Source organism: Vulpes vulpes, chromosome 7 (assembly GCF_048418805.1).
Source record: "Vulpes vulpes isolate BD-2025 chromosome 7, VulVul3, whole genome shotgun sequence".
Lineage (NCBI taxonomy): Eukaryota > Metazoa > Chordata > Mammalia > Carnivora > Canidae > Vulpes > Vulpes vulpes.
In genome coordinates this window covers 113,552,737-113,566,430 of record NC_132786.1, presented here as the reverse complement: position 1 = coordinate 113,566,430, position 13,694 = coordinate 113,552,737, and the positions used below count along the sequence as shown (strand labels likewise).

At 43.2% G+C, this 13,694-nt stretch overlaps 1 protein-coding gene across 20 annotated transcripts in view; it reads left to right on the top strand.

Moving 5' to 3' along the window:
- The window catches only part of ELMO1 (engulfment and cell motility 1), a 672,133-nt gene that overhangs the window by 344,947 nt on the left and 313,492 nt on the right, over window positions 1-13,694 (top strand). For 15 of the 20 annotated variants that reach the window (XM_072764753.1, XM_072764758.1, XM_072764757.1 and 12 more), the window contains 3 exons: window positions 3,150-3,200; window positions 5,804-5,926; window positions 7,564-7,695. In XM_072764753.1, coding sequence (XP_072620854.1) covers window positions 3,150-3,200; window positions 5,804-5,926; window positions 7,564-7,695 — 306 coding nt within the window. Of the gene's footprint in view, window positions 1-2,107; window positions 2,153-3,149; window positions 3,201-5,803; window positions 5,927-7,563; window positions 7,696-13,694 lie in introns of all 20 variants that reach the window. The other 5 variants (XM_072764743.1, XM_072764742.1, XM_072764741.1 and 2 more) reach the window with 1 other exon arrangement.

The window sequence follows — 13,694 nt, the reverse complement described above, 5'->3', positions numbered from 1 at the left end:
TTCTTGAGAAAAATTAAACCTTCTGAATTTGGGGAGTCGGTAGGAAAATTTACCAAAGCCTGCCATCAGTGATATTCTGAGAGCTTGCCACTTGCCAGGCTCAGGGTTCAGTGCTTTGTGTCCTATGTCACTTTATTCTCTTAGTAGAAAGCCTTACTCTTGCCTTCTTACAAATGAGGAAATTGAGACTCACAGGGAGTAAGGGATTTGATCAGATTGCTGAGCAGATAAGAGTCCCACGTAGGCCTTGCTCTTCTCTGCAGAGCATCCCATTGTCAAGGAGGCGTCACCCACCGAATTCTCTGATTTGCGGAGTGAAGAACTCCCTGGAGCCTGAAAGAGACTCCAAGACCATTTTCTCACTCCAATTAGATTAAAACATAATCTAAACATTTGTTTATTAGATTTACAGGAACAGCTTTGTTTGTTTTTTTAAAGCCTTAGGATATTGGGTAAATTCCACTTCCGCGCAAAAACTTTATTTCAACTTCTCTTCCCGACTTTGGGCCAAGCCCATTGGTAGGACTCCATTATCTGGGTTTTCTCTATTTTTCAAAATGTATAAAATGAATTTGATGGATTTTAAACACCGATATCTACTTTTACTGAAGAAAAATACTACCAGAGTCAGATCTTTTTACTTGGCAGACAAACTGGAGTGATATTTCTGTTTTGCATTCGCTGAGTGCCCTTTACTGAGAGAGCTGTGGGTTTGTAGAGAGCTGGGCTAGAATTTCCTGTTTTGCCAAGGCCCCCTGGGCTCTCTCCCATTGGCTGGGAGGGTGAGGGAAGCAAGGGAGGGGTCTTCCCCATGCCTCCTGGATGTGGGACATTCTCCCTTTCTCTGCACAAATGAAGAGGAAAGGGTATTTGTTTTGTGAAGACGAGGGCAAAAGGATCCTTTTCCTTATAATTCCTTGCCATTATTTTATTATTCCCATGGCAAATATGTTGGTGAGGTCCCTTCCAAATTTCTCTACAAATATTTATGACTTTCATAAGCATTATTTAAAAACCATTATAAAAGTTAAAAGATGTGGGAAAAGCAGAATGATTGCATGCCCTGAGAGAGGACCCTTGCACACATGGGGCCCTGCTTTGGTCTATGCAAAGACTTTTCTACATACATCATCTTTTCACTGGATGGGATCATACTACTTGTACTGTTTATTTTTTTCTAACTGCTTTTAAAACTAAACTTGTTTTGTGAACATCCTTCCATACTAATATCCCTATATCCATATTTACGTCTATCTATACTTTTATATCATCTTGATGGTATAAAATATTCTCCATGGAGTCTTGAGTTTTCTCAAACCCTTTTGTAATATTGAACAATAACAACAGATCCATGATATGGACAAGGATTTTTCTATTTTCTCTCTGACCAAACTTCTCTATTCCTTAGTAGTAGAAAATATTCTTTCAAAAAAAAAAAGAAAGAAAGAAAAAGAAAATATTCTTTCATTTTCAACCAAACATTCACTGTCTACTCTGTGTCAGACATAGTGCTCTAGGCCTGGGAATACAAGGATGAAAAAGACAGTCTCTGTGTTCCTAAGTTGACCATGGTCTTATGAAGAAAATAAATCATGTCAACAGATAATTACAACAATTGCTATATATATTGGAACTATATTGTCCCTTTGAACTTATTTTAAAATGTCACAAATCAATAGGCTAAGATAGGCACGGAAGATATTTTTCTTTGTGTGTCAGGCAGTAATCTCATTTTTATAAAAGAAAATAAAAGGGCTCTAGGGTGCTTTGGGCCCTTTTGTTTTTCATCTGGTCTGGGAGAAAAAAAGAAAATGGACCTATTTGCGTTTGGAAGCAAGCCCTGCTTTCTGTGCACCAAGGAAAGACAGGTTCCTTCTAGATTGCCATTACCCTTGTTCCCGAATGCGTCATTGTGCTTGCGCTCTTTGTTTTCAAGATTGAAAGGTGTTTTGAATCACGTCACAGTATCTGTGCACTTGGCTCTGCCAGGCAGTGGGTCAGCAGGGGTGTTAAAATCAAGTTGTAACCTCTAACAGAGTGCTCTGAACTTCCATGCCTTCTTCTCTCCTGCTTGCTTTCCTTTCTGTGGTGGCGATGGCGCCGCCAGGTTGGTGTAGAGAGCAGTGTTGACATCCTTGATTGTCCTCTGACTGTAAGTCCTCAATCTTCTGCTCCTGCCCAAACCCGCCTGTGTGTCCCCCTCACCCTTCCCACCCCTGTGTCTGGGCTCTCCTTGCTTCCTGCGAGTTTTTCACCTTGATCGAATTCACGGTTGTAGTTTTGAATCATAGCCTAGTTTCTTCTCTACTCAGCAAGAGTAGCAACTTAAACGCTGAAATCCAGCCCCACCCTACCAAAAAACACTCAAGTGCCTTCCTGAATATGAGCAGTATTTTCATTTTTGAATGTTTGCACCAAGGTTGTACCCAACTTTATAGTTTGAACTTAATACCTGTTTCTCGATATTTAGAAAGAATGTCTATGAATCATTTCTTTTAATAAAGCCACCTACGAATCCTCAGTGCTAGGCAGGCCAAAGTCCCAAATACAATTTGTATAAATGAGGCCTAGCAAGGTGGGGTGGGGGCTCTTGGAGATTAGCCCCTGCCCAGATATTTGTCTGTCCTAAAAGCGCCACACACTTGACTGGCAAAGACTGTTTTCAAGCCCTGGGGTACATACCACTCACTCTTTGGTTTTGCACAGATTAAGATCAAATGGCTCTTAGAAGACTTGGAGACTTAACATGGTTGGAACTCCTTGGTGCAGGCATGTTTCCTAGTAAAACCTCTCTGCACATGTGCAGTCTAATAAAAGCCGATGAACCTTTTGAGTGGAGAACCATTGCTTTTCATCTGGAGAATTTGCTTTTTATTCAACACTCACTTTTTCCTGGAAGGAGGAAATTCCTTAAAAAAGAAGTTTGTGGGTGCCAGATTTTCTTTCTTTGCTTTTGGACGAGGCTCTGTTATCTGAACATAACATGCAAAAAGCAATTTGAATACGATGGACTGTTTGAGTCTCTCCTTTCACAAGAAATACTGCTGATATCCAGTTAGGAAGCACACTCAGGATCAAGCCATTTGGGGCCATGTTGAAATGTATTTCTCTAACCTCAGGTTTTGCGTGGGTGTGTTTTTCTTCAACAGGAGATGGCGAACATTTTGGCTCAGAAGCAACTGCGTTCCATCATTTTAACAGTGAGTATCTCTGTGGTGTGAGTACTGTCTTGGGCAGGAATGGTTTGGTGCATTCATGTTTCTCCTCTTTTGGCTTCAGTCTGTGGTCTGTTCTGAGCCTTTGCTCCTGTGAGGAAGCAGTAGTAACTAGAAAGGAAGAAGAAGTGCGCCTCTGGAATTGGAAGAAACGGGCTTTCCCACAGGAATGGTCTCATGTGACTGGAGGGAGGAGTCTCTGGGACTGCTCTAGAAAGACTTTCTGCCAGGAAGGGGTGGAAACCTCTCCCAAGGGGGCAGGTTTATTACACTCCCCATCACATCAGTTTTGCATTTAGGAAATCAGGGGCTCTAGGACCTAAAAAAAAAAAATCCATTGCTGTGAACCTAAACTGTTTTTAATGTAGAAGCTTAACTGGAAACCACTTGGACGCTGACAGAAGTCCTGAAATGATGACAAGCATCTCCCTGGACCCCTTTGCAGCAGAGATAGGCAGGAAAGGCCTACATGGAATCTACTCGTTAACTGCAATGCAGAGATGACCTGAAATGTCAGTGGAAAAGAAGCCCTACACGTTATGTCTTGAATGTTTAGAAATAAATCAAGTGGCATGATTTCCTGAGGCCTTATCCGCTATTTAACTTTAACCAGAGACTGAAAGAAGCATGCGTGATTGATTCCCAGCGTTACCAAAGAAGCAATTTCTGTTTCTGTGATTTCAAAGAGTTCTCTGCAAGCTCACAATCATACACACACACACACACACACACACACACACGCACGCACACATTCCAATACCGTGAGGCAACTGCAAATTAAAAACCTTATGAGGGCAAACACAATAAATATTCTAGAACCCAAAGCCAATAGCAAGGACTACAATTTGTCATCAAGTGTGATCTTAAACTTCCTGGCTGACAAGGCCTTAAAAAGAAACATATGAGTGTGATTTTCATTGTTTGATAAAAGAGGTTACCTCAGTTCTTGGGGGATGACATACCTTTTTCCCTGGAACTGGAATATGAAATGGGTGACGGCAGAGCATTCGAATAGATTCTTGGCCCAGGAATAGTGTGGTAGAGACTGCAGGAGGATTCATAATGTTAATCTTTACCCCAGTTCTCAGTGAAAGTGGAACCTACAGTATCAGAGCGAAGTTCAGGGAAGGTATTTGTGTAAGAGGAGGAAGGTGGAGAGACGAAGGATTGGAAGTGTTATATTAAGGTCTTAGCCTGCTCTTCTTATTTTGGTGTGGCCGTCGGCGTGAGAATGCCTGTAGATGAGGTGGGTGGAATGGCTGTAACCATCGTGTCTGAAAGATCCTTTTGCTTCGATGGGACTTCTGTGGGGCCGTGATGGCTGGCAGTTCAAGGCTGCTATTCTCAGGCAAAAAGTTGAAGTGCAGATACTTTGGAGTTGCTAATAAAATAGATGGCCTACACACCTTGGGTAGGAAGCATATACTCTGAATTAACATTCTGTTCTGAAAATGGAAGGACACAGGTTTCTTTCCACCCCCCATCCCCAAATCTCACCGCCTACCTACCTTCCCACCCCCACCGCCCTCATTATTTTGGTTTTGTGGCTTTTTTCTGTTCCTCATTCTTCTCCCCACCCCTCCCTCTTTAACTGACTATTTTGACATGGTACTCACAGCCAGGGCGTGGAGTCCCAAGTGCATGCTGGGTTGGGGCACCTCAAGAAAGTTCTTTCAGACAGCAAGACGTGGTTGGGTCCAGGGCATTCAAAACAACCGATTTGAATGGTTGTTTCACCACATTGACTGGTTGTTTGGCATTTTTAAGACATAACCATGGTCTCTGTGCAAGAGGATGTATGTTAGGCCCAAGTGTTCAATCTCCTTTCTGACCCAGCTCCAGTGGGGGGCAAAGGTACCCATATCTAGTCCTGCCATTTCTTTTATATCTGTTCCATTTTGGTTCTGTTTCTAAGGGGGTCATTTTATTTTTTTCATTTAATTGTTGGCAAGTGAGTTAAGTTAGGCACGTGAATCCGCTCATTTTCTTGTGGTGGTGGTGGTGGTGGTGGTGGTTTCTGGAGACGTTTACATAGTGAATTAACTTCGGGTCTGATTGGGACTTTGCTTTTTTATGTTGCTTCTCAAACTCCGCCCCATTTAGAAGCTGGATCACCTGTCAGAGACCATTGTAGGGTAAGATGATGGCAAAGTTGCTTACAATACCTACGCACCATTTGTCCCTCCACTGCATGCAGGGAAGGCTTTTGTTGTAGAAACCCACCTTTCTCTTCAAGATACTCTTATCTCAGGCACACTTTCTTGATTTATATAGCTGCACTCACCAGGGCATTTGCAGTGCCTTCCTTTCTTCTACTCTCTGCTGCACACAGGAGGTCTTTACCTGGATTCTGGCCCACACATCCAGAACTTTATTGGGCTCTGGAATGTCAAGAAAAGCTCCAAGATCACCTGCATCCTCACCTTCCAGCTGACAGGTGATCCCACCAACCTGCATTCCCCGTGCCTCCACGGGAAGACTTCTGGGCTTCTGCTTGGTGTAATGATGGGGCTTGATTGTTGCTGGCTTTTTCTTTCTTCCTTTTCTTAAGAAAAAAAAAAATCCTGATTTCTGAACTATCTCCCCAGCACGTCATCCGAGCTCAGAGAGCCATCAACAATGAAATGGCACACCAGCTATACGTGCTGCAGGTACTTACCTTCAACCTTCTAGAAGACCGGATGATGACCAAGATGGACCCCCAGGACCAGGTGCGTGCTCACTAGACAGCAGCAAAAAGGCACATAAGGGAGAGAAAGTGGTTATTAAAATCTCTTGGGCTACTCCGAGATCCAGAATTTTTAGATAATGATGTTGTTTTCTTACCATCTGAGAACTTGGGGGAATGCATTTTTTTTTTTTGAGATTTTATTTATTTGAGAGAGAGAGACAGAGAGAGTGCAGCAGGGGGAGGGGCAGTGGGAGAGCGAGAAGAAGGCTCCCCGCTGAGCAGGGAGCCCAACTCAGGCCTCCATCCCAGGACTCTGAGATCATGACCTGAGCTGAAGTCAGATGCTTAACTGACGGAGCCACCCAGATGCTCTAGAACTTGGAAGAATGTATTTAGAATTTAGATGAACTTTGACTCAGAGAATAAGAATAAAGCAAATGGATTCTTTCATTATGCATCACACACATGCGTACTCTTCCTTTCTTGGCTAAGAAAACCTGATGTCACATGGCCACCAACCTTGGCCCTTGGTCCCAATACCTTCAAAAGTAATAGCTCTGGAGTCAAGGTCCCAGACAAGTAGGGCCTCTGGTTGCTCCGCATGATACTTATTCAGGTTGAGGAAGTAATTTCCGTTCTCAGTGATCAGTGCCGAGGGTGGGGGTCCCAGGCTACACCTGATCTCTGGGCTTGCATTTTGGTCGGGCTGTTTGTTACAATTCTCTCTAGGTCTCTGGTTGTTGTGTGTGGAAGGTTCTGTCTCTGTCCAAAGGCTTTTGGGGAACTTGACTGTGTGAGGACAGAGTGTGAGGAAACAGCTGGGAGCCCTGCTGTAGCACATTTTCAACTTAAGCAGCGCTGCAGCTTTGGAAAGGAAAACACTCATTATTGGCACGTGAGGGCCTGATCTATTGCAGATGTGCCCTGCACATGTGAAGTGTGTAACTGCTGCAGCACTTCGTCCATGGCGCGAGGCCATGCGATTAAGGATGATGGAGAGGCTTTGAGAGGCTGTCCAACGTGCCCCGGACTTTTGGCAAGGCCAAGTGTAATCATCTGAGAGATGAGACTGTCATCTTACCACTCCTAGTGACGGAAGGCCATGCATCTTAATGTGGAACGGCCCTCCCCGTTTGGAAATGCTTCCTTTTATTTATTTAAAACATACATATTTTTTTTTCTTATTGTGGTAAAACATACGTAACAAAAGGCTTGCCATTTTTAACCATTCTTCAGGGCTTGTTTCTGTGTAGTCACTTCTTCGTGGAGTCCGGGATCCCTTGTCGCTTAAATACTGTTCATGAACTTGTGTGCCTCTCACTTTGTTTCGGACAGCGTGGGGCTCCCAGGTTCTTGAACCTGACTTCCCCCAGGCCCAGGCTCTCTATCATATTTGGGACTCCATCTAGAACTTCACTAGGCAGTTGACCTAAGCACTTCAAATGACTTGGTCGTGAGGACAAACATGGAATGAAGCCAGGGCTGACCAGCAGGGAGAGTGGCAGGGGAACTATGCACAGCTCTAACTTAGAACATTGGTTGTCTTTTATCTGTTTTTCTTTTTGCCTGAAAGCAGTGATTCATTTAGGCCCTGGGGAAAGAGGGAGTATATGTAATGTCACACAATGAAAGCAGCTCTTCCCTCCCCCTTTTCTCTCCCTCCCCCAACGCCTTCAGGCTCAGAGGGACATCATATTTGAACTTCGAAGAATTGCTTTTGATGCAGAGTCTGAACCCAATAACAGCAGCGGCAGCATGGAGAAACGCAAGTCCATGTACACCCGGGATTACAAAAAACTTGGCTTCATTGTAAGTAAGCTGTCTCCAGTAAGCTCTCTCGTTCCAACACCAGGGGTCTGACCTCAGCCACGTAACTGATGTCTCCTCCGAGCGTGTGGTCCTCTTGCGCCTCGCGGAATAGTTTCCACATTTTCCAGATGTTTAGCTGGTTTAAACAGGATCACATGAAAATCTCTTCTGGCTGCAGCGAGTCGGAATAACTTGCACAAGTGTGACTAATACTGAGCTTGTTTATTTAGTTCTGATTAAGTGTAGTTAGCCCAGAATGCATCTAGACTTCATTAAATCTACAGCACAAGATGCTTAAGGCTCTATACACGAAAGACACGGGGGATGGCAACTGTGGGAGGGATCTTATTACTGGGTTAGTGACTGGATCACTTATATACATGGGTTTCATACCCAAATCAAATTGAGAATCTCCTGAAATGTATTCACATGGAGATTTATGCAATTTATAGTTTCCTAACAGTTTTGTCTTGTTATGGATGCTAATAAGATGACTCCTCCTGGATTTTCTTTTTTTCCAGTTTGCAAATCAGAACACAGCTTGTCCTAAATATAATCTGTTGTTTTTGTTTCTCCATGGGTTCCATTCTGGCCTTTCTCACCATTGCATTTCTCTGGTGACTTTGAGCTGATTAATCTCAAATTCTACGTATGTAAAATTGGATTTCCATTTTGGCCTGCATGGTAAATGGCAAACAATGAAATTTTGGCTTCAGCGATTAGAAATCACTAGGCAAAAAAATAAAAATAAAAATAAATAAAAAAAAGAAGAAATCACTAGGCATTACTTTATAATTACAAATACACCCTTCTTTAGTACACACACAAATATTAATTTTATATACATCAGTATCACGCTTTGTATATTATTTGGGAAACCTTGTCTTTCGTGGGGATTGTTTTGGGATATGTTTCCACATTAGTTAATATGTACTGTTTTTCATTACTGAGGAGTTTTTCATTTTTGGATGGACTACAGTATATTTCAACCAACCCCTTCTGCTGAATAATCCAATGCTTTGAAATTACCAATAAGTCTGTAATTGACATCTTTGCCACCTGGTATTTATGTGCATCCACGATCACATTATTAGGATAAATTTGTGGGACTGTCATTTCTATGGCTTTATTTTTAAACTTGTTGATATTTACCAAATTGTTTTCTACAAACATTGACTCATTTCCATTTTAACTAAATGAATCAGAGTGACTTCTGTTTTTTTTTGTTTTTTACTTTTCTAGTAATGCTTCCTAAACTAAGATTTTATTTATTTATTCGTGAGAGATACAGAGAGAGGCAGAGACACAGGCAGAGGGAGAAGCAGGCTCCATGCAGGGAGCCCGATGTGGGACTCGATCCCAGGACCCCAGGATCACGACCTGAGCCGAAAGCAGATGCTCCATCACTGAGCCACCCTGGCGTCCCAGAACAATGTATTTTTTTTTAAAGATTTTATTTATTTATACATGAGACACACACACACACACACACACACACACACACACAGAGAGAGAGAGAGAGAGAGGCAGAGACACAGGCAGAGGGAGAAGCAGGCTCCACGCAGGGAGCCCGATGTGGGACTCAATCCTAGGACTCCAGGATCACTCCCTGGGCCAAAGGCAGACGCAAAACTGCTGAGCCACCCAGGGATTCCCCAGAACAATGTATTTTTTTAATTGAAAGTTAATCTGATGTGGTTTTTAAGGCTTTAGATATTTTTTTTTCTTTTTAAAGATTTTATTTATTTATTCATGAGAGACACAGAGAGAGAGAGGCACAGACAGAGGCAGAGGGAGAAGCAGGCTCCATGCAGGGAGCCCGACATGGGATTCGATCCTGGGACTCCAGGATCACCTCCCTGGGCCAAAGGCAGGAGCTAAACCGCTGAGCCACCCAGGCGTCCCTAAGGCTTTAGATCTTACGTGGCCTCACTTGAAAGGTCATTTGAGTAAAAGCGAAGACCTGGAACGCAGAATAACCAAAAAAGAGTGTCGGTTTCCTTTATTTTTCCATGGCTCTTTTTTTAGTTTTCAATTTTAGTCCTTCCCCCTGAAACTTCTTCCAGGCCACGATCTTGCATCAGGAGAGTTGAGAAATTGGAAAGAATCATTTAATAATGATTTTCTAATGGTGGAAAACCTCCAACAGTTTTGACATCAAAGCAGAGATTTTTCACTTTTGAGTGCCCAGTCCCCCAGAAATAGGCAAGTTCCAGTAAATGGAATCACGCGCTCATTGCGCCACCTAGAGACCATCGTGGGGAAGCGCTGGAGCTGGCGGAGGCTAGTACGGGCTCTGGATGCTGCAGGCTGTGCAGGTGCAGAGCTCCCTGTGTGCTTCTGAAGGACGAATGATCGTGCCCCTCCCTTTAATGAACTCCTTCCTTGGCCTCCTTTTAGGAGCAATTGAGGTTTTGGAAAATCTTTGGAATCTCGTTGAAGAAAACTTCAGTTCATACGATGAAGATGTTATTTCCCACATAACATCTCCCCAGTAGGCACTGCCCAGGGGGTGTTACATGACAAGTTTTTAGAGTCGAGGGGGCCTAGATTTCAATTTCATTTTTCCTAATTACCAGCCCTTGGACCAGCGGGTTAAGTATTAAAACTGCTCGGGCATCTGGTTCCTCTCTTATGCTGTTACTCTTGTATTTCACGGTCAAGTAGGAGGCCACCAAAGAGCATCCATTAGTACCTGGCACAGCACCTGGGATGGAGGATGTACCCAGCGAATAGTACTTCCCTTTGTTGCTCTTCGGAGAGTGCGTATCGTGGAAATCACAGGCAGCTTCTTCAGTTTTCCAACGTGGAAGGGGCAGTTGCTCCAACAAGGCAAGCAGAATAGTTGTTAAAGGATAATAGGGAACAGCACCTTTGAGGAGGCAGATGGCCTTACATTCCTGCTCAGCACGGCATCCCAACAGAGCAGATTTTTCTGATGAAATAATTCTGAAATCTCAATTTAAAGTGGCTAAGTGGCGTGTATGGTTAGTCATAACACAGAGAGGCACCTGCTTCTAAAACAAAGCAGCTTAATCTTTTAAGATCTCTCGGTTAATGATTCTCTGGTTTCTGCATGGACGTGCAGGTGCCTGGGCGGGAGAAGGGGTCAGGGTTGTCTGGGATAACGCTGGTTTATTGGCACTCACAAGGCAAGGGCCATGTATTTCTCAAGGTGATGGAAGGCAGATTCTCATATTTAGAATGACTTTATTTTGAAAACCAGGGAGATGCCTGAATACAAACTGTTATCTTGTTGATTATCATCACCAAGAACGGTGCAAAATGGTGTTCGTACTCTGTGAAGAGTTGTGTTCCTGGCCAGAAAGCCTTCAGAGTTTGTCTTCTTGTCAAATTGGTAGATTCTCTTTTGTGAATTTTACCTTCATCCCGTCTGTTGGGCAGTCATTACAAAGGATGTTATCTGTAGTTCATTTTTCTGATCTCTCTTGAGCCAAGGCAGATGTTGAAGTTGGACAAGGCTGGTGTTTTTTTCCCCCCTAAATGTCTTTTCTTTCCTGTTCTTTTAGCTTGTCCCAAAATAAACTCATTTTTGTTAATTAATTAATTAATTAATTAAGCAGACTCTACGCCCAGTGTGGAGCCCAATGCAAGGCTTGAACTATGACCCTGAGATTGAGACCTCAACTAAGATCAAGAGTCAGACCAACTGAGCCACTCTGGTGCCTCAATAAACTCATTTTTAAAAGAAACTTGCTGAACAATATGTCTTAATATGAGAAGTTTTGATAAATCTTTCCCTTAGCATTTTCAGATTGTCTTTATTTTTTTTTAGATTGTCTTTAAAAAGTGACTAAAATGTGGAAGCAAAAAAAGCTAATGAGAAAAATATTATTTCAGAATTAAGATTCTTTTTTAAAGTGTAGGTTTGATTGTGTTTAGGTGTGGCGAGGCCAGCACCTCACCTGGAGGAAAGATACCACATTGCTCATAGTTCTCAAGAGAGGGAGCGTGTCACACCACATAGAGCACCTGGACAAGCACTGGGGACCGTCGGGAAGCAGCGGAGTGAGGGGAAAACGTGGACAAAATGGCCTTTGTTGTGGTTTCCATGAAAAAAGTGAGGCAAGATAGTGTAAGCAGATTTAGGATTGGCCAGTTTGAATAATCTCATTGGACTTTGGAGCACAGGGGCTGCCCCTAGTTGTCTGTTATCTGGCCTTGTGGTGCTGAGGGCAGGGGAATAGTGGCTCAGAGTGTAAAACTCTGATAAGGGAGATCTGTTGGGGTTTGGGGTCTGGATTGACTATTTTGCCATGAAATGCATGCTTCCTGTCTCTAGGAATTAGCTAACCCTGGGAAGGGCAGTTCCTCCAATCTTAGCAAGGACCCAAGATCTCAAAGGATCAGAGAATATGCACAAATAAGAAAACATGACTAATACAGATTCGTGTTAAATTTTTTAGAGGATTTTCTGCTTCCCAGATGATAGAAGATAATTACGCATCTTTACACAAGTATAATTATATGTAATTGCATATGCAGTGCTTGGTGTCATTTTAATATATTTTTTCTCAAATACAGATGGCAAGGAATGAAGTGAGATACATATTTATCCATGTCTTCCTCCATCTCCATCCCCGTCCCCATCTCTGTTTCCCTATCACAGGAGGAAGCCTCCTGGTCTAAATGAATTCAACTGTAACTGTGAGCGTGACACGCGGATTAAGGTTGGGCTCTGAATTCAGGCTGCCGGTCGTTGATTCTTGACTCTCCTTCTCACAGGCTGAGTGACTTGGGCAGATTACCTGACCTCTTCATATCTTAGTTGCCTTATCTTTAGGGTATAAGAGTTGTCTCCATCAATAAATTTGTTGTGTGAATATAATTAGATGCTCGTGGATCATACATATTAACACAATGGCTGGCACATGGTAAGCAGGCTAGGCATTTAGATGCAGTTATGCTGATGTTATAATCACTATTGATATTATTGGAGCATCACACAGTGTCCCGTGACACTATGACAGGTAGTGACGGGGGGTGTGAGGGTTTTAAGTTGTGCCAGGAGGATTGTGAAAAAGTGTGTAGTTCAAAATACGAGTTACTGATGAGAGAATAGTGTATGTTTAGGCAACTTCCAAAGGGGTCATGGGCTGACATTTAGGTCGCATGGGGAGAGTAGAGTTGGCTTTTGCAAATAAGGACAGATTATAGAGAATTTTAAATTCAAGAGGGTTCGAAAAATTCAGGCAATCCTCATGGTTCGTGGATTCCGTGTTTGCAAATCCAGCTCCTCACTGATATATATTTGTAATCCCCAAATCAACACTCGTGGTGCTTTCATCATCATTTGCAGACACGGGTCACAGAAGGTGACACTGCCTTCTTATTTCATGTCTCATACTATAAATGGGAGTCCCTTTTGTAGGCTAGCCAGGGCCTTGATTTTTAAAATTTATCCCTTGTGTCGGTGATACTGCTGTTGCAAGTGGTCCCCGAGTGTAATACTGTAGTGGTGCCTGGTCCCCTAAGTGCACGGAGCTGTGATGTGCCTTAAGGGGGAAATGTGTATTAGATGATAAACCCAAGTCCGGCACACATTAGTGTCGTTGCTGTGAGTTCAACGTCAATGAACCAGCAATATATGTTAAATCAGTTGTCTTATAAAAAAAAAAAAACACATAAAGTTATGTATCAACTGATTGACAAAGTCTTGTGACCAGAGCCTGGAAGACACCTAACCCTCTATTTGCCTCTTGGAAGCAGTGGCTCAGTGTTCGCTATCTCGGGATTTGCAATGACTTCGTAGAACATAGCTACCGGGAGAAAGCAGAATGGATGTACTTTGATTGCTTGGGGAGCTTACAGGCAGGGGTAAGCGCTGGAGGGGAGAAGCCCAGGCTGTCCTAGATTCACTTCCCTCCTAGCTCTGTGGCCTGTGTGTGCTAAGTGGGGAAGAGAAAGCCCACCCTTCACTAGGGTGACAGGAGCATCTGCCCAGCACTTGGCGCTGCTCAGGACGGTCACGGGGGAGC